General features: G+C 37.0%; 1 protein-coding gene across 1 annotated transcript in view; it reads left to right on the forward strand.

The window, feature by feature from the left end:
- Window positions 1-27486, forward strand: part of PARD3B (par-3 family cell polarity regulator beta) — a 372170-nt gene that overhangs the window by 171626 nt on the left and 173058 nt on the right. The window contains exons 13-17 of the mRNA XM_014306667.2: window positions 5196-5381; window positions 11332-11502; window positions 14825-14954; window positions 19680-19779; window positions 21848-21963. Coding sequence (XP_014162142.1) covers window positions 5196-5381; window positions 11332-11502; window positions 14825-14954; window positions 19680-19779; window positions 21848-21963 — 703 coding nt within the window. The remainder of the gene's footprint in view (window positions 1-5195; window positions 5382-11331; window positions 11503-14824; window positions 14955-19679; window positions 19780-21847; window positions 21964-27486) is intronic.

Here is a 27486-nt window from a genome sequence, read left to right on the forward strand (position 1 = left end):
TCACTAGGCTGCAGAGATGTGATTATCAGGAGGGGACTGTTCAGAGCTTGTAGCTGTAGAAGCCATTGAAAGGTGACAGCTAAGATTTAGCAGAGCTGAAGGAAGGACCTGCCTAGCAAGGACAAAATAAGCAGTGGAGACTGATTCTTGAAGTGTTGGGTTGTTTTTCAGTTTTGTGTTGGAGTTTTGTGGTTGTGGGTGTTTGTTTTGTTTTTAACTTGTGTCTCTGCTGAGTTTATTTTATTAGTACTTTAGAGTGTTCCTCTCTCAATGCACCCCTCTTAAAGGAAAGAAATGAGCAAGAAATTGGGCAAAGGGAACAAGAGACCTGCATGGATGAATAGAGAACTCCTGTCATTACTCAAGCCTAAGCAGGAAATACACAGGAGACAGAAACAGGGTCAGATCACTTGGAATGAATTTTGAGGGGTTGTCAGAGTAACTAAAAACAAGATAAGGAAGGCCACAGCCCTTGGAATTAAATCTGGCCAAGGATGTCAAGGAGAACAAGAAGGGTTTCTTCAAATACTTTCATAACAAAAGGAAAACCAAGGATAATGTTGGGGGCATTACTAAACATAACAGGGAGTGTGGTAACAGAGGATGCAGAGAAGACCGATTTACCAAACACCTTTTTTGCATCAGTCTTCATTGACAAGGGGGTTATCTGAGATTCTCTGGGATTCTCTGACCTGAGAGACAAGGGTAAAACAATGTTGGAAAGAATTTCCCTTGTCAAGAAGGATTGGGGTAGAGAACACCTAGGCAAACCTGATATCCAAAAGTCCATAGACCCTGATGCAATGCATCCACGAGTGCTGAGAGAGCTGTGGAGGCCATTCACAATCATCTTGGAAAGGTTGTGGAGGTCAGGAGTGGTACCCAAGGACTGGAAGAAAACAAATATCACCCCAATCTTTGGAAAGGGAAAGAAGCAGGATTCGGGGAGCTCTAGTTACATGGATGACAAGAAGGTAATCAGGAGTAGCCAGCATGGATTCACTAATGGTAAATCATGCATGACTAACCTGATTGCCTTTTACAATTAAACAAGTACCTGAATGGATGAGGGACATTGTCTACCTCGACTTCACCGAGGCTGTCAGCACTGTCTCTCACCACATCCTCACAGGCCAACTCAGGAAGGGTGGACTGGGTGAGTGGACAGCGTTGAGAACTGGCTGAACAGTGGCATAGGGTCTTGTTGGACGTCTTGGCGTCCCCCCAAGGTTCGGTACTGGGCCCATTATTCATCAGTGACTTGGATGAAGGGGCAGATACCTCCTCAGCTCAGGGTTGTGGAGCCTCCCTCACTGGAGATGTTCAAAAGCCACCTGGACACAGTCCTGTGCTATGTGCTCCAGGATGACCCTGCTGTGCAGGGGCATTGGGCCTGATGACCCACTGTTCTCCCTTCCAACCTTACCCACTCTGGGCTGTGTGAAAGTCCCAGTCTGTAGGCCAGGCCATCTCAAAGCTCTAACCATCCTGAGGGATCACCCTTAGCAAACTGAACTTCAATTTATGTGAAGATTTCTTGTTTATCCTGCTACAATTGAGTTACTTTCCTGTGTCTGCTATAGGGAATAGCTTCAGTGGTTACTCTCATTTAATTCCTGAACTGCTGGGGTATGATACGTGTATTATGGAAAATACATTATGTGGTTGTTGACTGGGTAATTTATAACATAAAGCTGTAAGTTTTTTCCGGGCTAGAAACATATTTGTGTTGCAGCTCATTTCATTCATTCTGTGTTTGAGTGAGTTCAGAATCTAGGATGATCTTGAGGTAAGAAGTGTTTCTAATAGAATTCAAGGTTTAGTGTATTGGAGAGGGTTTCCTTTACCAGACCATAATTCAGCTGATGGTGGTTGCTATATTGTAAAGTATTAATGTCTTGGGGTAATGTTTTAGCAAAGTCAGGGAAATAGAAGCAGTAGGAATCCAGCTCTGTGAGCCACTGTCAGCATTTAATATTCATACCTGCATATTCTAGGAACAGAGGCCATCATTCATTAAATTAGTTGCCCAAATGAAGCAGTTAATTGATGAGCTGTTAACTTAAGGATGGCTGGAGCTCTTTTTGTCATCAGTGAAAAGGTATTGCTTGGGAAGAGCATTATGATCAGGATAATTATTTGAAAACATTTAGAATGTATAGGATGAAATCAAGATTCTAGATTTTGTTCATCCTTTTTTTCTCCTCTGGTTTTCCTCCTTTCTGCTGCTTCTTACATGCTCCAACAAATAAAATTTTCAGTTTTGTATTTGCCCTAAATAGTCTTGATGTTCTAGACTTACTACCAGACATTTATGATCAGATGCTGTACAATGAGTAGCTGAGGAAAATTTTAAGGAAGTAAAGATAGAGTTTACCTTCCTTACAGTGAATTAATCACTGGCTTGTAGATATGCGTCTCCTTTCCTCTTACCCATCCTGTGAAATCTTTGAATTGACTTTCAGCCTCCATCATGGGTAACAAATTTTTGATAGTACTATTAGACAAAGGTCAACATTATTTTAAAATCAGCTTTTGCTGGATCTTTGGATAAAGCTGAATATGAATAATGAAAAGGAGAGATGGTTGGGATGATTGGACTATGTTAAACAAGAAACTTGTGAAGGACTTTAAAAAATATTACAGGGTTCTCCAGTTATAGGTAAAAGCAGCTTACATTAAATTTACTGACGTTTTGATATGATTAAGTGATCTATTTCATAGAAATTTTGTAGCAAGGAAAATGGAAGACAAATGTCACAGATTCCAATTTAAGTACTAAGGAAAACATAGGAAATACTGACAAAAGTTTGCCTCTAGTGCGCAGCATAATTATATTAGAGGAAGCTGGGAAATGGAGAAGACTAAACAACTCTGTTGGATGACCAAATTCAGCTTTAAATGAAGTTCTAGTTTGTACTGAGGTAGTGCTATAAAAGCAGTTTGTGACTGCTCTGGTTAAGATGAGCCGGAGCACCGGGAGCTTTGTGTCCTGTGCTAACAACCCCCTCACTGCCTTTCTTGGGATATGGGCAAAGACACAACCACAGTATTGACATAGAGAAGGGGCAAGTCTAGTGCAGATGTCACAGATTAAAGTGGAAGGAGAGCAGAAAGACACAGGAACTGCTTGCCTAGGGAAACAGGAAAGTAATACCAGGTCTTGTCCTAAAGGCAGGAGTCATCATATGTCTGAGACCCTAAGAATTGCTTCTGTCCAATTCTTGACAGGATGTGCCAGTTGAATAGAGTTCTGATCTAAGAGTTCAGAATCAATTGATAAGAATATGTGCAAGTTGAAAAAAACCAAAAGATTTGGCAGAAAATCTTTTCTCTAAAACCTTGAGAAAGTTAAACACAAAACGGTTATGTTACAAGGCCAGTAGTGATTTTTTCCTTACACTGGTTCTTCTGAAGTCAGAGGAGGAGTGTTTACAAGTTATCATTCTGTATTGCTCACAGTTGTTACAAATCTATAGGTTTTAGGGGGTTATGTTCAGGATGTCCATATCCAAACTAAGAAATAAAAGTGGCAGACGTGTGTAGCTGAGAACTCTGTACTTCTGGTGAACAAAAACAAGAGCAAAAGTGTGTAACTTTGGTGTTGGAGATGAATGCTGGTATCAAGACAATTGTCAGTATTGGTGCTATGTCATTTTTATATTTGGCAGTTAGGCAAACTGTATTGACTTTAATGTCATGTAGTTACATTCCAGGAAAAATTTAAACACGGTGCATATTGAGATTGAATTTGATAGTCAGTTTTCTGGCTGATGTGATTCCTCTCTAACCAGCGGTTGCTCCTCATCCGTGAAAGGGTGTCTGAAATAAATGCAAGTATACTTAGGTGTTACTGTTTCTTCAGGATATTAATTTCTACCCTTAGTTCTGGGGTCATACTTTTGTTGATCAGACAGCATGATAGCTGAATGCACAGGTGTACTCCAACTGCTGAGGAAACATCTGTACTGCTGGCACCTTTGCTGACAATTGCATTGATACTGTCTGTGCTGCAGCTTAGGTCCTGGAGGTGATCTCTCACTGGGGAAGAGGAGGAGTGGCCCAGCTACTGCACTCCTTGCATGTGGCCTCCACTTGATAATGTAACGTAAGAATTTGACACCTTGGAAGCAGCAGTCAGTCATCTTTCATCTTGTAATTGTCTGTATGCTTCCTTTTCATAGTTTTTTCTCCTATTAGTTCTTTAATACTACTGTTTCAAAGAATAGAGGATGTCCCAATGACAAGAAACAAAAGCTTATTAATTTTCTTAGAGTTATATGGAGAAGGAAAAATGGAATGAAATTGAATGTGTTGCATAACATTCTGCACTAACACTTTCTATGAGCACTTCACACTTCATTCCATAATAGGTTTCCTTATCTTTGTTTTATTTTTGAGGTGTGCCAATATAAATATTTCAGGCAACACTTTGATTTTATTTAATTTTATGATTCTAACCTGCTGTTAAAAAGCCAACCACATCCTCTTCCCCTCTGCCCAGCAACAGAAAGCCCTGCAAAACTACAGATGCAGTGTACAGTAAAAGGAAGTTCTTTCTGATCTTCCCTAGCTGTGTATGCTTGACTTGGCAGTCTTGTAAACAGCTCTCTAAACTAGAGAAAATCTTGGGATTAACTGATACCAGAAAGAAAAAGGAGCAATCAAACCTCTATGGAATCAAAGTACGTACTAAGGGAGTTAGTGCAGAATATGTTACTGTGCTTTCAATTTTCACCTTTGCTTTTGTTGCACCAGCTTTGCTCTGCAGACAGGTTTAAGGGAAGGATAATTTTTTAAGGATGAAACTCAATTTTCAAAGGGGAATGGGATTTAACAGTATAACTGTCATTAGAGTTTGTGAGCTGCATGTAAAGATGTTGAGAGTTTTATGGCTTACAATTTTAATGCAGCTGTGTATAAACGTCTTTTCTACATTCTGCTGCAATGTTAGTTTTATATCATGTGGAACTAAGCTATTTTACCTTCTATTTAAGCATATTCCCAGGTATCATTAAAAAAAACATTTTAAGCCAGATCTTGGGGCAAAATGTCAGCTAAATGCCCTGTTGATTATAAAGCTGTTTCTTCAAGCTATTTTCTGGAAAAGAGGACCATTTCTTATTGTACAGTTGTGTGGACACCACTCATGCTGACTTATCACCCCTATTTTCAATGCTTGTTTTCTCCAACAGAAAGGAGAGCCAAACTGCAGTATTTTTTCTCCAGAAACCACAGAGCAGCTGACCTTTGAGATTCCTCTGAATGATTCTGGCTCTGCTGGACTTGGTGTGAGCTTGAAAGGCAACAAATCTCGAGAGACAGGAGCTGATCTTGGGATTTTCATCAAATCAGTTATTCATGGAGGTGCTGCTTTTAAGGTATGGAAGAAGCACATCAGGAGCTGAATGTGTTAGAATACTGTCATTTCTATGGTGAGGGCTGAATCACACTTGAGAAGCATTGTAGGCATAAATACCTTTGTCACTCATTCCTTTGGGTGAACTACAAATATAACACTTTGTCTCATGGTTTCTGGGGTTGTGTGTGAAGCAAGAAAGTCTGCCAAAGTGAAAATGAATTGGTGCAAACCTTAGGGAACATTTGGATGCTGCAGGAAATGGGGAAGGGGAAGAAGGATAAGGATAGATATGAGTCGAGGCTGCTTCCAGCCTCCCCACGGCCTACAGAAAAAGTTTGATTGCTCAGTGACAGAGAAGTTGATACCTACAACTGTGCCTATAAATAAGAAACTCTCATAATTTTCTTATTTTTTTATTCAGAATATTTTTATTACTGTATTAAAAATGTGTCTTGGCAGAGCTTGATATCAGTTGTGCAGAAGTTATCAGTTGTTCCTGAGGTGGATTGAATTGGTAATATTAAATTGGTAAATGACAATATTATGAGCTGTTCTGTTCCTTCTAAGCACTGTACAAGGACTGTTGTATATTTTATTATTAAAAAGTATTTGACTTATTGTCTAATCTTTAGAAAAGCTGTTGACTGCATTTTCTTGCCCCAAATAAAACTTGGAAAAGGTAACTTCTCTGAATTGGAAACAAATTACTTAATCTTTCAGAGCTTGTGTGTTGAACACCTGTAGAACCATAATGTAATTTTTGTCTTTTATCTCAGCAATACCTTGCAGTTCTCTCGTCTGTAAAAATACCTTTTAATTCAATGTTATGTAAATTGCTCTACTGACATCAGCCTGCTGAGTAAGACAATTCACAGCATTAAAAATTCAGCGCTCATCTATTTACAGCAGCTAGTAAATAGCAATAATCAAGGTTTTAGGTTTCATAAGAATTTTTAATAGTTCTTTGCTTCTGTTATTTACCTTTCCTAGTCTCACAGTTATTTCAAATAGCTTGGATCTTCATCTGATTGGATTACACCAGAACTGAGTTAACACACATTTGGCCAAATTAGGGCTGGATAAACTCAATTCATGTGTGTGTCTCCTGCAGAGTACGCCTCATTTTACTGTGGAAATGAGGCTGCCCTCTCTGTTTGCCCAGCTCCGTGTCCACACCAGTTGCAGGACAGTGCATTGCCATGGATAAACTCCTTGTTTTGGATAGCCAAGCTGTGGAGCCATATTTCATATTAGTGGGCTGACAGCCTGATTTGTCACATCACAGACCCATAAGACAAACTTTTCTCTGTATGTTTGCCACTCTCTATTCACCCACAGCAACTCATTCCAGAGCAGTTAATTTTGGTTTGAGATGTCTGCAGACTACTAAAGCAGAACTTCTGTGCTCACCCCTGAGTGAACAGGCACCATGACTGGGAGATTATTTTGTCTTGTGATGGCCTGTAGTCGTGACCTGTTCTCCATTCTACCTCATTATAACCCTTCCAGTAATTAGACCTGTGTTGTGGTAATGGATCTGAATGTAGGCTCCAGAGCAAATGAGACAGTAGCTGAGGCTCTGGCTTCAACCAGAACTGTTCAGAGACTCTGTCCTGTGTGCAAGTGCTCACAGAATGCAGTCATTTTGGCAGTGTTTTAAGACTTGCAGTCTACTGTTGTGTAATGCATGGAGAACAGCTGGCTTTCTTCTGTCTAATGACCTTTACATAGAACATAACCTAATCAGTGGGTATTAACAATTAATAAAATTTCTTGTATCAAATTAAAAAGTGTGCACATATTTGTGCATAAATATTTAAAGATGTCGTCCCATTGTCCTTATTTTAAATCTCTTCTTGGAGCAAGTTTTAAAATAAAAAGCCTTTCTTTCCAGCTGGTAGTTGTCCAGAGCCTTTTCCCATGCTATTCATTGGTATTCTCTGAAATGGATTATTATGGATTAAGACATGTGCATTTACTGTTCAGTGTACAGTGCTTTCTTGGGAAACTGCAACAGGCGGAAATCTTAATCTCACTGACATGAGAATTCTTTCACTATTTATCACTTCTGCGTTCAGAATTTAAATTTTTTTCAATATTGGTGTATCATGCTAATAGAAGTATGAACTTTATCCCCTTGTCTATATAGTCACTGCTTGTCCTTAGAAGAAGAAATGTAATACATAGAATTTCAACACATTTGTTTCACTGATAAGTAATTGCTCAATCCTTCTAATGCTGTATAAAGGTTTTGAGACATTAAGTTTCTTTTGCCCATGTGTTTCTTAGAATGAAGAGTAGACTGTGAGATGCAGACCATCTTTTTTTGTTACCATTACTTGTTATTGGCTTGATCCAAGGTCTGAAGACAGGCTAATAATATTTTTAATTTTTTTGATATATTAACACATTAATCTAGCTCTAATGTGTTAGTGGCAGTGCAAAGTGTAGTAGGGGACACTTTAAAAATCACAATGGAAAACTTAAGTATTTAATTCTATCTTTTTTGATTTTTCTTTTGTTCTAGCTAAATGTTTTAGAAACATGTCAATGCATGTAGCATCATGCCTGCTACAGTAAGACTCTGCCCTCTTCAATGCTCTGCCTACAAAATCAAACAAAATAAAAATGCCTTAAAAGTTCCAGGTTTGTACTCTAACACTGTATCCCACAGGAATAAAACCAGTTGCTTTTGCTGATTGTACCATCATGTCCCTTCTTAACATCTATTTTTTAACCATCCCTAAGATAAAGAGGTTACTTGAATACTTGTTTTTTTTGTCTATACAGAGCCTTTCATGTGAACAAACATCTTGACTGAGTTTAAATGCATTGTTATTTCCCCTAACTTTGGGGATTTCAGCCTTGCTCACCTCAAGACATCTTGGCTTTTCACTTACAATGCATTCCTGAGGATCAGGTACTTGCAGTCCACTGCAGCTGAAATGAAACAGAGCCATTACAAGAAATAATGTAATATTTTCTATGTGTGCATTTGTTCAAATGAAAATGGTGTAGCTTGAATGTCCTTGGTCCTTCTGAGTGTTGCAATAAACATTGCTCGTTGTGTGCAATGGATGGGGAAATTGGATAATTCCAATAATTGCCATTAGGGCATTTCTGACAGAAATGTCATTGGTGTGATAAGAGAAATAGCTTATTGTGCCTTGATTAAAAAGATAAGTCCCTGAAGATCATGGCATTCTATCTTCCTGCTCTACTGTAAATAGTGGGAGTCTTGTGAATGACTGTGAGGATATGGCAGCCATGTGGTGGTGGATTCTGCCCCTTGCTGTAAGTTGTCATAAAAAAACCAGCATTTTTTTAATAAGTGAGGGAAGAGTAACATCAACTTCTATTAGAATAGCTCACTTGCAGTTCCAGAGATGGCATTTGAAAACTGTTCTGCTGAAATGCCAAATGTTGTTTTCCTGCTCAAAAGCCACAAAGAAACCTACCTCTCAGAGATGAAAGAAGAAACGTGTTAAAACAACATTTAGCTTGTTTTGAGCCAAGCAGATTTTCATGCAGTTCAGGCTTCCAAACCAGGCCATAACACAAGGGATGTGAAAATCTGTGTTTGGAAACTGTTTAGACGTGGGGATTTTTTTTTCCTGGTCTCTAAAGAGGCGAAAGGTTTTTCTGTGAAGTAACTTCTGCCTGTTGTGTGAAAACAGCATTCAGCTGTCTTCTAGCCTGGCTTGTACAGGTGACTTAGCAAGTGTGGTTGATCAATATTTATGAATGATGCACATTTTTTTTTCTTCTATCACAATTGAAGTGTCAAATTCAAGTTGAATTTTTCATGTAAATGCTGCACATAACAGAGGGGCAAGAAGGGAGAATGTATCAAAAGAAGCCTTTTAAGAAAGTAATGTAATTAAAATATAAATAAAGTCTCATACAAAAGTACTACAAGAAAAATTGAAAATTGGGCCAATACAAAACTTTGTGAGGCTCAGTGATTAGTTTAAAAATGTGTGCTGTGTTCAGGACAGTTGCATACTTAACTGATGTAGTCGTGACACGATGCATTTGGCATTGCATTTGTATAGACTTTAGAAACAGACTTTAACAGATATTTAATACATTGTAGTATTTTTTCCAGAAAGGAAAAACAGTAATCCAAGAAACTCTGAGACCATAGGGGGAGGACATGAGGACCTGTAAAATTTTCAAAGTTTTACAGAAATTTACAAAAAATAAATTTTGTTTTCCTCAAACTCCTGTTGCTCTGAATAGCTCTATTCATTTCAGCAAATTTTGATTGGACACAGAGGAATTACAGCATGTTCAAATAATAAAATTTTTGGTTCAGCAATTTTAACCCTTGTCTCCCCTAAACTTTAGCACTTGTGATGGCATCATTTATATATAGAGAAAGAGTGAGGTTAACTTACTAACTTTGGCTGTATGTACATTTAAGTTGGCATAAAATATTCAGCAGAGAGGTGGGAGAGATTTCAGTATATCTTCCAAATGGCCTCTCCGTTTTCTATCCTCCATTCCCACACCCTCTCAAGAAAAGTTTTATTTCTCTTAATTTTCCTTCTCTGAGTGACTCATTTCCTAATTATTTCCTTCCATCTTCTTGTCCATCCCAGTTTATTTTGGATTTTGTTATATACTGGTTTTTTTCAGCTTTGTGGTTATCTGTACTCTGCTGTAGTAATGATGATATGCAGTTCCAACAAAAATAACACTTAATAAAGCTGGGTGTGTCACAGCTACTGTAACTCACTCAAAAATGACTTCGACTTGGCAGCAGTAGCAGAATAGTGAATTGAACATCTTAGTTACAGAAAAAATAGAAATCAGATAGTATATATATTTTGTACTGCTCAGATGCATGAAATATGTAAACAGTTCAGATGAGTGCCTTATGAAGAGTTTGTGCTGAGCCTGTGAATCTGATTCAACTAAGCACTGTATTTCTGTGCAGGATCTTCCCTGTTATTGTTTCTTCACCACCTTCTATCAGATGTCTTTGGTTTCTTACTCCTTCTCCTCCATGTTTGAGGTCTAATGCTGACCTGATAATTGCGAACTTGACAAGCTTTGAAAGAAATTCCTCTGTCTCAATTAAATAGACCTTATTTTCTGGTTAGAGAGAAACGTCCATGGCATGCTGTTTTATGAAAAGAAATAAATCACAGATCATAATGACAACAGCAATAGGACTCCTAAATCACAAAATAGCAGTGTCCACAATTTTATTACACCCGCAATGTCACCTTGGCAAATGAAGCTGAATTACTTTTTCAAAGCATAGATTACTTGATATGGCTCAACCCTAATTTTGTTACTGGCAGCAGTTTTGGATGTTGTAAAATAGGGGTAGCATTAATTAGTAAGGATGCTTAAGTTTTAGTGACCATTCTGTACTGAAGACGCTGGCCCATGTGATGGCATGAGAATTGTCACAAGATACACACCAATAAGATTGTAAGACAAAAATTTTTGAGCTATGTCTTACCAGATCTTAATAGCAGATAATTATGCATGAAAAATACATTGTAGCACTCCTTTGTGGTTGCAGTGTGGGTACTAATAGTGTGGGCCCATTAAACTAACTAAAAGCTTCTTTTCCCTTTTTTTGAGGATGGGGTGGGTGGGTTGTTTTTTGTGTGGTTTGTATTATTTCGGTTTTGCGTGTTTGGTTTGGATTTTTTCTTAATTATTTAATTGTTTTAACTGATACAAATAAACTGTAAATGCAAGAAAAAGAGCAGTCTGTGCATGAATGACTATGTTTGTATTTGTAGTATGAACTCTTTACAAAAGTTTTGTGAATAAAGGAAGGCAATTGCCAATTACTGTAAAGAAAGTTATTTCTGGTGCTGTCCATTCTTTTATTTATTAAGTTATAGGAGCAATGGCTGATTGTCTGCATCGTGCTTTCCCATATGTAGCACCTCTGCTTATTAATTCCTGGGGTTTTTGAAATTGTCTCCGTTTGTCACTCGCAGGACGGTCGTTTGCGAGTGAACGATCAGCTGGTTGCTGTCAACGGGGAGTCGCTCCTGGGCAAGTCCAACCATGAGGCCATGGAAACCCTCAGGCGCTCCATGTCCATGGAGGGCAACATTCGGGGCAGGATCCAGCTGGTTGTGCTCCGCAGGCTGGAGGTGCACACAGAGGTGAGGCAGGAAATGCATTTATTAGATCAATGTTGTTCCTGTCCTGGTGGTTTTGCACATCAGACATGATGGCTCAAGTCCTGGTCGCAGAGAGCTTCTCCTGGCAGAATTAATTCTACCCTGGAGAAAGGACTCACTAATTGTTTCTGGTTGATATCTCCTGGTCTTGCTGTGCTTGTTGCCTCTTTAAAAAGTTGCCTCTTATTTTGATTCAACAGGTATTGGAACAAAAGAAAATATGATTCCAAAAAAAGTTAATTTAGGATTAATATATTGATGTAGTTTTGACTATTTGCTATCTCCTCAAGACAATTGCTTGGATACAGGCCATTTAAATTATTCTGATTTCATTTGTTGCTATAATCAGAGACCTGAATATCTTAGTATGACTAGGATTTTGCTTTACTCTTGCTTTTTCTTTTTCATTAGCACTTAATGTATTTTTTTGAGTGTGTTTTTCTGGACTTGTCTTGCTTTTTTTTTTTTCTTTTTCTCTTGACCTTCAAGGTATAAAATATTTTACTTTTCCTGGTCAGATGAAGATTTCTTCTGGATGGGTTTCTGAGTTAAGATAAAATCTATTTAAGTAAGGTAACAAAATAAGGAAAGAAACTATTTTAACTACTATGTTTTCTAGACATCATATAAATTGATGTTTGCCAGTCACTTCTTATTTTGAAAAAGATTAAGATTTTATGATTTCCCTTGCTCCCTCTTTCATTCATGCATGCGCACACACATATGCACACTCTTTTCTCATCTTTACGTAGATAATATACATGTATACTGTCTGCCTTGTCTAGTCACACCAGTTTTAATTTTAACTTTTTAGCAAATATTTTTAAAAGTTTTAAATACTGGTAGAGTTCTTTAAAATGAAAGTACATACAAGTAGATTTGGGGTGTAAAAGGTTGTTATAAATCTCATTATAGAATTCCAAGATATTTCAAGCTTCTTATTTAATGACCGTTACTGGAACATTTTAAAAACAATCTTGTTTCTGGCTGTATTTGCATAAAATTCCAGAGGGAGGAAGAGGATGCAGGTGTCTTGTAATTTAATTGACTCTTAAATATTTTTCTGATAACTTTCTATGTAATTTACTATCATCATTTATTGATTGAGAAATGGATTTAGAAATATATGACTTCCCAAATATTACACTCTTACTTTGTTGGGAGGACACTTTGGAAAAGCCTTATAATGTCAGTTGTGCCAGGAAAATATGAAAAGTATCCATTAGCTATTCTGGAAGATGTTAGAGGAAAACACATTTTTGCTTTCCTTTTATATGTGACAGCATCCTGCTGTAAGGAAGAATTATGAAGTATATGTTATATTTATTGTGCACTTTTGGGATATAAGAAAGATATCCCACTTTCAAAGAAGCTTCAGTCCTGCTAAAGTTGAAGCTACTTCTTTTTAAAAAGCTTCCAATCAAACATCAGATTGACCTAGTAGAAGTATGAGGCTGCTTTTTATAGTTAAGTGTATCATTTTGAATATTATCCAGATGTATGAAGGAGGTAAATAATCTTGACTCATGCCCTATGAAGAATGCATAATGAGGTCTTGATTGAATCAAATTCATTTTAGACAGGAATTAATTTTTATAGGATAGTCTTTGCGTTCAATTGTAATTCCATTTCAGTCTGGAGACTGCAGCAGAAATGGGTTGGTGCCCATTCTTCCCTTTCCCCAAAACAGCTACCCAAGCACTGCATCTCAGCTTGGCAGAAGGACAATGTGCTTAGAAATACATTATTGTTTTTATTGGGCAGGACACTAATGGAGGTCTTCCATGACAGCTATGTTTTATAAGCTGAATACTCGAATTAGGTTGGTTACTGATCAGTTGTTGGGATATTGATTGTGTCATTTATCAAAGAGCTGGAAAAGCAGATTTGTTGTTGCTGTTAATTCAAGGCTCCTTATCCCACTGTGTCTCCAGTGGATAGTTTAAAAAAGCAGTAAATGTGGACTTTAAAACCTAAGGAAGCTGATGTAAACTGAAGACTCCAGTTTCAAGAGGAAACACAACTGTCAGTGTCTGTGTGGTGTGTGAGTGTGTTTCTGTATGGAGGTTGAAATACCCTTTTCAAATGGCTGATTCTGCACTGAGGAAAAGAGAATTTTACACATGCCGCCTGTCCACTAAGCTTAAATTTGAAGCCATATTGTCACCATGAGTATCTCGGCACTGATTTCTGTTCTGAGGTGCAATTTTTCCATTTTATTAAGCTTATTTTCATTGTATTTATTCAATCACTATTTTATTACAATTTTATTTTTTTAAGTTACATTATTTTATTTTTGTTATTAAGCTTGAAAAACAGGTTGCAAGGAGGTGTAACATGCTGTCCTTCCTTATGTCTTGGTTTGCAGGCAATCACTTGCCAATATATCAAGCCTCTTGCATCATTTTAAAAATAGCATGGATTAGATACATGCATTTCTTCTGTAGATATGACTATGGAATTTAAAAATATGTATATTTAGTATAACATTTGCTGACATAATGAACATGCAGTTTAAAAATAGAAGCCAGTTGGATCCCACTTCAAAAAAACAGATATAAAATCACAGAACATATAAAGGTTGCTTTGAAAGCTAGCCATAATATTTCCTCTGTGTGGGTTTTTGGTTTTCCCTGAATAATGACTACGGAAATGTCTTTCTGGGTCTGTCCCAGCTTTAGAAACTGTGATTTTTATTTTTATTTTTTTTCCCAACTTTTTTCCTTTCAGCAACTGCTCAGGAGAATAAATTAGGCACTATGGCCTGTATGGGGGTGGGGGGTAGGAAATGTCTCAAAAGGAAAGCTGACTAGAGGTGTGACAGGAGTTTGTTTAGCTGCTAGCCAGAAGACCTGCGTTTGGGAGTTTGGTGTAACTCCTTACTTGCAAAACTGTTCTAGTGTGTGATCATCAGAACATATGCACTCAGTCTCAGAGAGAAGGGAACCAGCTGGCTGGCAGAAAAATACCATTGGCATTGCCCATGTTCTTGTGTTGACAATGTCACAAGCTGCCCTCCCAGATGGAGAATTTGAATGAAGCCAGTTGTGGGTCATAAAAAAAATCTTCGTTTTTGTGCATCATTCTTAATGGTTGTTATTGCTTGGATGTTGTTATTTCACGGTAAGCAAAACCAGCCTGCAGTTTTGAAGAGGTCTCTCAAGTTTCTCATTTGAGAGGAGGCAATATACAGTGAACACATTATATCCCAGTGTCCATGCACTGTCTGCAGTGATGGATGCTCTTCTGCATTGTTGAATATGTAAATTTTATGTTGCAATATGTGGTTCTGTTTTTCCCTTAGGAACGCTCAGACCAGGGAGTCTTTCAAAAATCAGCCTTTGATGGGAGTCATAACTTTGCAGCTGCTTCCCGGCGCAATGATACCATTCTCCAGCAATTTGTAACGTGCAGTCCTCAGGAAGGAATAAAAGGTAGTCTCTACGTATCCATCTCTTTGCTGAGACAGAGAGTGCTTTGTGGTTTTGTTTCCTGAAATTCACAGCCACCAAAAGCAGTTAATTAGTGTAAGTGCACACTATGTTACTTTGAGGCTTGAAGATCCAGCGAGGGTGGGAGAGCTGACTCAGAAGTTGTGAATGAGATTCCTGGCACAAATTCCAGTTTAAGTAACAGTTTCTAGCTCGCTGCCCCAACACGTAAGGCTGGATAAAAAACAAATGATGAGTGCAAAATATATGTTGTCAAAATGTTTATTTTCTATATATCTTTAATGAGCGCAATGATTTTTTCATTTAATTTCTAGATTATGTCCTAGGTTATTATAAGCTTAATTAATTTATACTAAAACATGATGTTCGAAAAGTGCACTTGCTTATTTTAGACTTTAAGGTAAAATTTGTTCAAAGGTTAGAAACATTCCCTTAATTTACAAATTGGAATTATATTAATGAACTCATTAAAAAGCATTAGGTAATTGTGTAAATTGTGCAAAGAAAACCTACATGTGCGAGCATATGGAAGCATGCAAGTAAGAGCAGTTAAGGCCACTTCTGTTCCTGTCTTTTTTCATTTCTGATGGCATACTGTACTATCTGTCCAATTTGCTCCTGACTCAGCAAGGTACTAGTTATTTGAAAAGTTTAAGTATTTGAGATGGTCTTGACCCCTATCCTTTAAAGTGTGCTCTCATTCTTCAAGTCAAGCACATAGCTAAATACTTTTCAGTAGGAAAAAAAGATTTTCTTTGATGTAGTTGAATTATGCATGATCTTTCCCACTTTTCCTAGACAACTGTGGAATCACAGTAGCCTGCAAAAAGTAATTTCATAGGCTACTGTGATGACTGTGTGGGGTACTTTTAATCAAAACCAAAGAGCCCTTATCTGTAAAATTCAAGAGAAACTCATAGAATTTAGGGGTAACTTATTTGTGTTGACTTCAATATTTTTGTGGTGTGACTCCAGGCAAAGAGTTAGGTGTAGTCTGAAGCACTGTAAGTATTCAAAGGTCAGATCTTTTTGCTTAGATCTACCTTATGTTTTTCTTGTATGGAATTTACACTCATTCTATAGTTTCAGGAGAAAAGGGTCCAATCCTTAGAACTAGCCTGCTCTGTAGAGTTGGGCGTTACCAAAGATATATCAGAAAACAGCAAATACCTTTAAATGCTTCCTTAAAAACCATAAGAGTAAATGCTCTGAAGCCATTGATGCAGATGAATGGCAACTGCTAACCTGTCACTTGAATTCCAAACAAAGTATGTGGAAGAGTTGTACTTTCAGATAAGGATTCTTCAAGTGCAATCCAGAAATCAGGATGGCTAGTTTTCAGCTCAGTCATAAAATTATTTTAAATAGGTATCTTTTTAATTAAAGAATTATGGTAAGAAGGCATTATAGCAAAAAAAGTGATGGCCTCAGAAGAGAATGTGTGAGATGTGAAAAGGAAGCTTTGGAGTGCTGCTGGCACAAGGAGGGTTTGGCGTGGCTGGGTCTTCACAATCGTGGCTTGGGTAGTGACTGCAACTGGAGTTGGTGGACGAGAGATGACAAAGAGGTTGCTACCACGTGCTCAGGATATCATTGTATTGCAATTTCTGTTGAAGATTTTGTGTTTGATGAGTAAAATTTCAGTGATCTTAATGGAAAACTGTATAGGCACTTGTAGCAGGAGGGTTGCGGGACGGCTCTGATAAGAAATTGTTTTGGTGAAAGACAATTTGGGCTTAACACATTTCTGCAATGTGTGAGACTAATTTGTCTTATTTTGAAATCATAGTATTAATTATTATTGAGCTAATGCTCATTCTGCTTTCCATATGAGCCTGTCACCTATTTCCTTCTATCACTGGTTTAAATATTTTTTTGCATTGTTTCTTAAAAAGTTTTGTCCTCAGTGTTTCAAGCATCTGTGAGGGTGAAACCCTTTTCCTGTGCACAGCCTTCCTTTATGAACTTTTGGTTGTATGTCTGTTTAAGGACATGAGCCACAGACCTAGTGATCTTCTTTTGTCAGGCAGGAACAGATCTTTATACATGCTCACAGTGTGCCATCCACATCTTGAACATAGAAGTGCAATTGGTACATTTTTGCAAAGAATAGTAAAACAGGGAAGAGATTTTTAACATAATATGGGATTTGATGTAAGAATTTAATGTAGGAGCTATATTATGTTTCATAAAATGTCACTTTCTTAATTAATGTTTTCTAATAAGTTATTTCCAGTACCATTCACTGCTCCTACCAATAAAATTCTTATAAAAGCTCAGCAAAAATACGCTGAAGCTTGGCCTGCTAATATTGCTGTCTGTTTTAAGAGTCTTTTTTATTATACATGAGCAAGAAAAAGTCTGGGGAAAAGTGCTTATAGCCAAAACATTAAATTTTGTCTTGCCTGTGGATGTTTAAATAAAGGGGGAGGGAATAGTGATCCAATATTGAAATGCCAGTGTTTGTTCTATTTTTGCATGAATAACACTTGCTGCCTTCAGGTCCTCACTTCTTTTGCTGCCAAGCTGTTTCACGGTGTTTTTTAGAACAATCTCTTTGAGAATTGATACTTCAGTGCCAGCAGCTTTACATTTCTGGTGTTGAAAGATTACTGGAATGTGTTTCATTAGAGGTTCTGATATATTTCTTATAACCCTATATTATAAATAGTTATAGGGAAAATGCTGTCATCTCTCTGTTAAGCAGCAAAATAATCAAACTTTCTCTACTACCAGAGACTGCCGAATCCTCATGGTTATACAAGCACCTCTGTTTTCATACATATGTGGTAACATCAAGATAGAAAATTAATTATTTAGGTTTTCCTTGTAAGTGCTGCACATGTCTTACAGACACACTCAGTTTTTACTCTGCCTGAGTTACTCTTTTTTACTCTCTTAGTCTATTTAATATCTGAAAATTCAGTGCATTTTATCCAGTGCTTAGATTTATCTGGATCTGTTAGGGTCATTTCCTGAGGTCTTGAACATGGAGCCAGTGACTGCCCCTTAGGTTAAATTCTCTCATTCTCTGGCTCCTGCTCCCATTTTACTGGGAGCTGTAATCCCTTGTGATCATTTCCGATTCACTGAGGAAGTCTGACGTTTTTCTGTGTGTATCCTTTTGCTACTGTAAGAAAAATACCAGTGGTAGCCCATGATCAAACAGCCTTGGTGAAATGATGTACCAATTACTGTGAATCTAAGTTAGTATAACTACATGATATGCTCAGTCTCTTGCCATGGCTATAGGAGTCTGCTCAGAAAGGCTAACCAACCACAGTGTAAGTGTGGTGTAGTTCTATTTCTTTTTTAGTTTGTTGGGGTTTTTGTGGGTTTGGGGTTTTTTTTCCTTTTTTCAGGGTGCAAGAAGCCCATGTGTATATGTAAGGTAGCATACCTGTATTTTACATCAGAGTGACAATTATTTTTTAAGGTCTCATTAAAGCTTTCTTCCTCATCTGCTTATCCTCACTTTCTTTTGATGATGCTCACACTTTTCCTGAGATACAGGGTTTGAGCTATTTTTTATTAGAAGGCTATCCAGACAATAGGAATTTTATAGGATTCTTGAGCTAATACTATAGGTTTGTGGGGGTTGTTTTTTGTTTGTTTGGGGTTTTTTTGGTGGGTTTTTTTTTTGGTGGGGGGGGGGAGTTTTGGGTTGGATTTTTTTTCCCCAATATTTTTTTGTTTGCTATATAAGTACTTTTATCCCATAAATATCATCTCTTGCTTTCTCCTTTGATCCCTCCTTGCCAATCCTTTTTCTCTCAGGTTAGGTTAGTGCTTTCAGATAGGATTGTACAAAAAGACTGCCAACATTCCATGCAACAGAACAGGTCATATTAAAGGGTGGCGTGTCATTATTATTAGATTGCTTACCTGCTATTGAAACCCAAGGAAGTGTCCATATTTCCTGTTAAGTTTGGGAGGGGTGAAGACATATTCTACATTGAAAAATGGAGGGACTTTTTCTTAGATGGTACCTTTGGGTTGAGAAGTGGATTTACAGGACAGTAATGAGCTGGCCTACAGTGAGCACAGCAGTCTTACTAAATATTGCAGGTAATTAAGTGTTGTTGCTTAGCAAACCACTGAATGGTTTGACTAGTTTATATTTGTCTTTGTAAAAAGTAATTTTCTAGTGTTAGCTGGATGCTGTTTGTAAAGGTAAAGCAGCAGTTGCAGTAATAGTAGGAAAGTGACGACTGTAATTAAGAAATGCCTCTTTATTCTCTTGCTATGGAATAATAGAAATTTTTCTTCTTCTGATCTCTTTGCTGAGAATATGGTTCTCTCCTGTACATCAAAGGTGATAAATGCTCCTCATCAAAGGGACTGAAATAATGAACCTACAATCAGTCTGAATGCAGCTATGGAGAAGTTAAAAATGGAGTAAAGTGCTCCACTAAAATGGAGTAAAGCAATTTGTGCCTTGCACTCAACTTCACTATAAGCACAAAGTTCCCCTATATTTACCTTTAATTATATATATGCAAATCTGAAAATCAGCTCTTCAGGAAAATCCCAAGGGGTGTATTTTCTGCTTGGTGTGATTTTAATTCTAGTTTAGTTAGTTTAGGGATTTGAATAATTTGTGATTTACTTCAGCATTGCTTGAGGCCTTCCAGTCATCAGTCAGTGAACTGGTGTAATGTAGTTGTTTCTGCAGGTAATTTAACTCCTTTCTAAATTTTGTTTCAGAGTTTCCAGTTTCTGATCGTGGCAATGGTGAAAATGAAACACCTCCACCTCTCCCACCACATCCTAGTGAGGATCTGCTGAATGAGGATTATAATCACAGGTTGGACTTTAGCTCTTCTTAATAGTTACAGCACTAATTGCTCAGTAGTGGTTGTGATAATAGTTCTAATTGATTATAAAACCTCTTTTTTTTTTTGTTATTTGTACCACTTTCTTTGGCCACTTCTAAGGTCTTTTAACATAAGCTGTGAATGTTATTTTAGCATTTAGTGTGTTGTTCATTTCAGTTGTACATAAGCTGCAGTATGCTTGCTATACATGATAGATGATACCTGCCTTGTGTTCAGTGAAACAAAAAAAAATCTCAAAGCATAATTCCAATTAAAAAAAAAGCTAATTTAAAACTGTACTATGGGTGCAATGTGTAAATGCTGTATGAAGTCTCTTAAAGCTTTAAAAGTCCAAACCAAACACAGTTTGTAAGAAACTGAATCTCCTTATGTCACATGATGATATTATTGACTTTACAAAATGAATTTTCAGTAAATCTGAACATTGAAATGTGTAGGAGAAAAATTAATGAACACTTTACCAGTTGTAAAGGTATTCGGTAGATTTTTCAGATACTTCTGCAAAGCCTGCCATGCTTGATAGCAGCTATAAGCTCCAATTTCCTTAGTAAATACAGAAGTTTGGAGGTGCAGAAAAAAGAGTAAACATGTAGAAGTTCACAATGGCTCATTCTCTCTATCTCAAGTAGCACAGGATTCAAATGAAAGGCATAATTTCAGCCTCTCCTGATGATGAGGAATGTAACCAATCCTGATGATGATGCTGAAATGCACCATTGAACATTGTTTCCTCGTTTGCTGTGTGTTCAATTTTGATAGTCATGCATCTACTGCAATGCTATTAAGGAAGTATGCATTTCAGCTAGAAATGTAGCCATGTGTCTGTCCTTGTGTGCTGGGGTATGAGTGAAAACTACCCTTAAGTGATTGCTTGCATCAAAGAGTAGATATATTTTATTATGGATACCTTGAATGCTTTATACAAGACTTTCATATCTATTTTCATTTTGCTAACAAAGAGTAATTACACTAGAATAATTTTGTTATTTCTGGTCTCCCAGGCAGGTACATATGACATGATAAACAAGTCTACACAGATCAGTGCAATTCAGCATTACATTCTTAACTGCAGTTGGTTGTTAGAATCTGTTCCTAATTTTTCCAGCAAACTCACAGAAAAACATTCTCTTAAATGCTAATGATGTATTAAAATGGTGATGAATTTACAGGTCCTTTATTTCACCCTGGCTTTTCCAGTGTTGTATTGTTTTTCCATTTAGAACTAAAGTTCTCCTGAAATTGAATTGCTGTATCAAGTCACACTGATTTCACTGAAATTGCATTTCAACAAAATGAATAGGAAAATACTTAGGAAAGTACTTTGACACTGCAAAACAAAACCCTTTGAGCTATTTTGAACTAAGGATTTGGAAAACAAAAATATTTTCTTGCTTAAGAATACTTCAAAGAATAATAATTTCTGTTTCTAATCAAAAAAGAGACACGTAGGATTTCAGATTGCATTGAGCTGTTGCATTTTGAGCTGAAACTTACTTGGAGTTTCACTCAGGTTGCAATTTTGAAATGTTTAGAAAGTTGCCTTAAGGTAAAAGAATTGAAAAAAAAGACCAAAACAAAATAAAAATCAAAGCAAGCAAACACAATAGCCTGGAATTCTTCAGTTGTAGCACGCTCCATAAGACCTCCAGCCTCTGCTTAAGTGGTGCAAGGCTATAAAGTAATTTCATATTAGCAGATGAAGTAGAATTGATCCAGGTACATAGGTACATTGCAGTATTTCTCCAACATTCTGTAGCATGTTATTTGGAAATGCAGTTGTTAGATAGAACTAGCAAAATGAAAAGAAAGTTATTACTGATCATTTACATTTATATTTCTTTCTGTGATGAGAAATCAAGTGACTGAAAGTCTTAAGTTTCAGAAAAGGAAGTTGAGGATCAATATCTGATTTGAAAAATGCATGCTGTAAGCAACTGGAGAAAGAAACATGTATATTTGTGCATTCTTTAATTAGTTCACTTGTGGTTTGAACTGGTACCTTAACATTTTACATAACTTTTCTTTTTCTCCCTACAGCCCTATCATAAATTCAGCAGTGCACTTAACAGATCAGCACATCAACTTCAGATCTTTGACACCAGCCAAGCAGTCTGAATCAATTAATCTGAAAGCCTCAAAAAGCATGGATCTGGGTAAGAAGGGCTGGGGTGACACTTAGGTCAGGTTTTTAGCCTTAGCCCATCTGCACCATCTTTGTTTCTTGCTTTTGTTTCTTTAACATCAGGGAGTAAGTTCTGCAGAGGAGCTGCAGTGAGGGGACAATGGTCAGCCTCCTCTAGCAGCTATTTGCAAATACACTTTTATTGGAGCTGAAGAAAGTTTGTTGGTTTTTTGTTTGGTTGGGGTTTTTTTTTTCCTTTTTGTAAAGGCCCATTGTATTGAAATACTAGCTGAGGAAAAGGGGGAATGATGGAAAAATGAGCTGAAAAAATGCTGTACAAGTTTTGTATGTCTAAAATATAAAGCAAAGCCAGCAATCACAAAAATAATTTCTTTTATAAAATATAAATGATTGTAAAACTACGCTGGACAAAGGGTAACATTCCTAACACAAGTTGTTTATTTCTTCATTGACAATGACACAGGCAAAATGTTGCAGTAGGTCTTTATAAATGCTTGAAGGATGTAAGGTTATGGTTCTCTACCCATCCATGCTGTGCAGGAAATCTTGCAGGGGGATGAAGTAGAAAGTAAAAGGCTCTTTCAATACCAGGAAAACATTTGCAGGTGGAAGATTGAAGGGTTATTGCAGCTGAAAAACCAAGCCATGTTTTAATGAGGGTTCAAGAAAGCTTGTTAAGTCTCAAAAGAAACCAAATAAGGTTTGCTTTTTCCTTTTTATTCTTCTTGGCCACACTCACTCTTTATCTGTTGCTTGGTTGTTTCGGTTTTGTTTTTTTTTTTTTGGAATTCCAGTGTTGATGGGGAAACTTTGAGGACTACCATTAGGATGTCTGTAATAATAGATCAGATTTGCCACACCATTAATAGAAAATGATTCATTTTATATACAGTTTCAAGGTAGCTTTTTCTTAACTTGCAGGGTTTTTTTTTTCCCATGAAGTGTTCCAGACTGGTCTTAGGTTTTGTATTGTTGATTTTTATTGTCATCTTAGTAGGGTATTCTGATGTAACATTGAATGTGTGTACTCCTCTAATGGCGTGTAAGGAAAGCCAGGCAGTTGCTAATGCATGAAATGCCTAAGAATGGATGTGAATTAATTGAAGAAAGGTCTTAAGGCAGAATTGTAACACTACTGCATGACCAGCCAAAACATGTCATTTGCTCTTCTGTTCCAGTGTTTTAGTGAAGAGTTATGGATTAGGTATTTTTAAAGAATGAAAATGCTGCTCAAAAAATGATTAGATTTACAGACTTGAGTCAAACCATATATTGTATGTAGTCTACTAGAAAAATGAATGTTCAGCTTTACTGAGCCTTCTTTTAGAAAGGTTTGCTTCCAGCTCCCACAGAATTCCCAGGAAAGAATGCTCATGAACACCAGTGTAAAATTAGTCAATTGTGTATGAGATCATATTCAGAACTGCCAGGTAACTCATACTTCAAGTTCTATACACAATCTGTTCCTGACACCCAGGAGCAATGCTTTGAGAATATACATGAGTCACTAAATCATGGTGGCTACAAACGAAAATAAAATTGGATGCAAAAATAAAACAAAAATTAGACACAAATGTATCTTTTAGAGTGTTCAAAAATTGTTGCTGTAGAAGGTAGCTGTTGAAAAGTCCCCTTGTGTTATAAAAGTAAAAAATAAAATGGGCAATAACCAGTCTGATTGAATATGTGAAGGTAAATCTGTTTGAGGCACGCATATAAGGAGTTGGAGGAACTATGAAAGATCTGCACCATATTGTTTTATAAATAACAATAGATGAAGTAAAACTCCTTGCACATAGCTTGGCAGTTAATGAAACTGAGGAAGATGAAAGCTGGGACCTTTTACAGTCATTCTCTAGCAAGCAGTGAAGTACCATGTTTGGCCTTTTGAAAGACTTTAAGCAGAAGCTGCTGTCTGAAAGAGAAAACGGAACAGAAAAATGAAAATCTCAAGTGAAGTAACTGCAACATAAAGTGCTTCAAATACATATAAAATCCCAATAGTTTGATATAAAAAAATGTGCTTCTAAATAAAGCATTCAGATAATAGACTTTCCAGAATGGGTTTTTGGGAAAGCAAAGTTATTTCTTAGGGATTTTTTGCTTCCTTCTTGCTTAACCGCAGTCATGACCAATAGTAACTTCTCACCCCAGCATGGAGCTGTGTACCCATACTGATTTCAGTGCACTGCTAAAAAAAAAGGAAATGGGAGAAATGTCCTTTCTCTAAGAAGATCTAGGCCCTATTTTTCCAGTAGTCATGGGACACTGTCCACTTATTGCATTTCTTTTGTTCTCAAGTTCTGCCTGTCCTCTCAAAAATAAATCTGACAGGATGAACAGAGAAAACCACAGAACTGGAGTCCAGGAGGAGAGCTCTGAGACCTTAGAACATGTGATGTAGATGCAGTTCCTTTCTTTTTAAACCAAGTTGCCTCTGAATCGTGTGTCTCCACAGATCTGTGAAATCACCTAGAGGTTGGGTCTAGAGACCCAGAATGACAATCACAAATTCAGCAGACAACAGAATTTGTCTAATACAGGGCAAGAATGTACTGCTACTCACTTAGGAAACATTCTACTTCACCTTGAAATGAGTGTAATGCACCCATTGCTCAATTACAAGGTTACAAAGGCCAGGATTGCTTAATGACATTGTCATGCAAAGGATCATCTAAGGTGGGTAACATTTTACACAGAGAAAATCCAGATATTACTATGGATTGTGAACCTTATGTGAAAATAAATGAATAATTAATTCATTAAATTAGGGAGCTAGTGAAATTGTGTAGTGAGGGTCTTCCTGGCTTTGATGAGGCCTGATGTATATACAAGAGGCAAATCTGTAAAGATTAGTCTATAATTACACAGGTTCACAATGGAGACTTACTTAAAATTGATGTTTCTCTTTTCAGTTATATACATATTTAAGCCAGAACCCTTTGAGTGCTTAATCTGATTTCCAGTCATAGCTATTTACAAAATAATAATTGCTATAAATTAATATCTTGAGTGAATAATATGAGGTAATAAGGATGAATGATGAAAAAGTGTTCAGTACTGCTAACATTGTGCATCAATTTGTTGTTGTGACTCTCCAGAGTAAAGCCTGCAGTGAAAGGAACTTGGCACACCCATCTGTAGGTTACTTGCCAGTGGGGCAGCTGGAGTTCAGTTTATTGGCACTTGGTGTATGTCAGGACTGTTGGCTGGGCAGCTGGACAGGAGCAGAGGGTATGAACCACTGCCACCTGCTTATTTGGGCTACCATGCCGTGAGTCCTGTGGACTGGCACAAGTCTTAACTGCCAGATTCACAGATAGCATGAACCCAAAAGTAGCATTGCCTGAAGTTGGTGTGTTTCAACAACTCAGTTTCTTTCCAGATGAATTAGTTTTTGCTTGAATCTACTTAAAAAAAATAAAATAATAATCAGTGGCATATGTTATTGAGTTACTGTTGTAAAAATTAAAAGAGAAAAAAGTACATGTAGTGGTAATGATAATTTTTTTTGGTTTTGCAGAGATAAGCAGAACTTGCCTCATCTGTACAGATGTCCTTGTGCAGAGTGTATGGGGGCAGGGTGACTGGGTCTCTGTTTTGGCATCCATCATTTCCACAGTGATCAAATGCTTCTCAAAATTTACAGCTTCATTCAGAGTAATAGGCTGCAGATTAGTTCCATGTCAGCCATAAGTCTTAATGTTCTTCCTTGCTGCTGTGTTGAGATAATGACAGCACTTTCTGGATCACTGGCAGAGTTCATATCCTGTGTCTTATGGTAGATATTTCTTTGCCTTGCCTACTTTTATTTTGAACTGGTGGTGATAAAAAGAGCACAGCCCCCCTGTTTTCTTCTGCTGATTCTGGCACTTGACACATCCTCTCAGCTGCATATTTTTTTTATTCTTCAGCCATGGTCATCCATATGTTAGCAAAGCAAAGATCCCGATTATAACTGTGACTTCAAGAATTTATGCAGAGCCAAACAAAGTCTGACTTGGTACTGACCGGAGTTTCACTGCATGCAAAGCTTGGGCTTGTGCTTAGAGAATAGTGTTAAAAATAAGCAAAACAAAATCAAAAATGGTGGAAATAAATGTTGTGTTTTGACACTGAACTGGAACACTTTTTTTGGAACTTAACAGCAGATTGAAAATTAAGAAATCAATGGCTTCTAAATAAGTAATTGGAAGGATGATTTTTCCTTGCTTTTAACAACCTTCTGTACACACACATTTTCCCTTACATTACCACAGTTCTCTAGAGAAGAATTTCTATATAATAATTTGTCAGAATCCATTTTCAATAGTTTGTTCTTTTAACTATATTAAAAAGGAAATTTTTGTAATGTTAATGTGAAATTGTTTTTTAATGTTACATTAGAAAGTGTAAATCAGTGTGCTCTATGAAAACAAAAGGAAAGAAGGTGTCTTATTGTCTATCTCCAGCACCCTTATTTTCCATAAATCTTTATGCACAGGAGTGATTTAGACTGTGCATAAATGTACTGTGAAAACTACAGCCATGGGAATTGTGTGCGAACACATGAAAGTGTAGCTTGTTTTAACCTGAAGCAACATGAAATTGAATCATATGAGTATATACCATTTTTGTTTGGTATCAATTCAGGCAAAGTACTGTGTAGATTATATTTGAGGATGTTGGTATAATAACCCATGACCACTATCCCAAGGTGCTGCTTAATTCCCTTTTCTTTTTCTCATCAAATGCAAAACCCCATAAATTTTAACTGATTAAGCTCTGTAGCCTGAAGAAATGGATATGTCCTTTACTTGATTTCAAATGTGAGTGAAATATTGTTTGCTGAAACATCATTAGACATACTTGGAATCCCTTAACCTTGGGGCATATTTATTAAAATATCAGCCAGCTTACTTATTTAGGAATAATTAGCAAGTAAATGTGCAAGGTATAAGGTATGGAGTATTCTGCAAGGAAGCCAATATTTAACTAAATGCTAATTTCTTTGTTAGTGAAGGGATGCATTCAATTACAGTTCATACTTTTAAAATGCCTCAAAATGAAGGGAAACCCGGGTCCCATGTCCAGAAGGATGTGGAAAACGCAGTCAAGATGCTATTAGCTGCTTCATAGTTTGCTCTGAAGCAGATTATTTTTACTCTGGGTGTAATTTCTGTAAACTGAAATAAATATCTTAAAACATAGGCAAATGAGGACCAGACAGAGCTAATGAAGATCAGTCTTTCAAGCAGTGTTTGGATTCAGATACAATTAAAAGAATACATTTGGGAGGTCCCTAGTGAGAGTTATGGTATTAGTGGGACAAAAAGTAGTTTGGTATTTTAAAGTCGTTGTTTTGTTAACCGTGTTGTGTGTATGGAATACAATTAATTGTTTGCTTTGACTTGAAACCAATTTCAGAACTGCATTTAGGAGCTAGTTAGGCTTGTTAGAGCATTAATGAGGAAATGGAGAAGACAGATCAGAATTCTGAGAGTCTCTTCAATGTTACTGGCTTAGTAATTTAAAAAATCATCTTTGGAAGAGA

This window comes from Geospiza fortis, unplaced genomic scaffold (assembly GCF_000277835.1).
Source record: "Geospiza fortis unplaced genomic scaffold, GeoFor_1.0 scaffold112, whole genome shotgun sequence".
NCBI lineage: Eukaryota > Metazoa > Chordata > Aves > Passeriformes > Thraupidae > Geospiza > Geospiza fortis.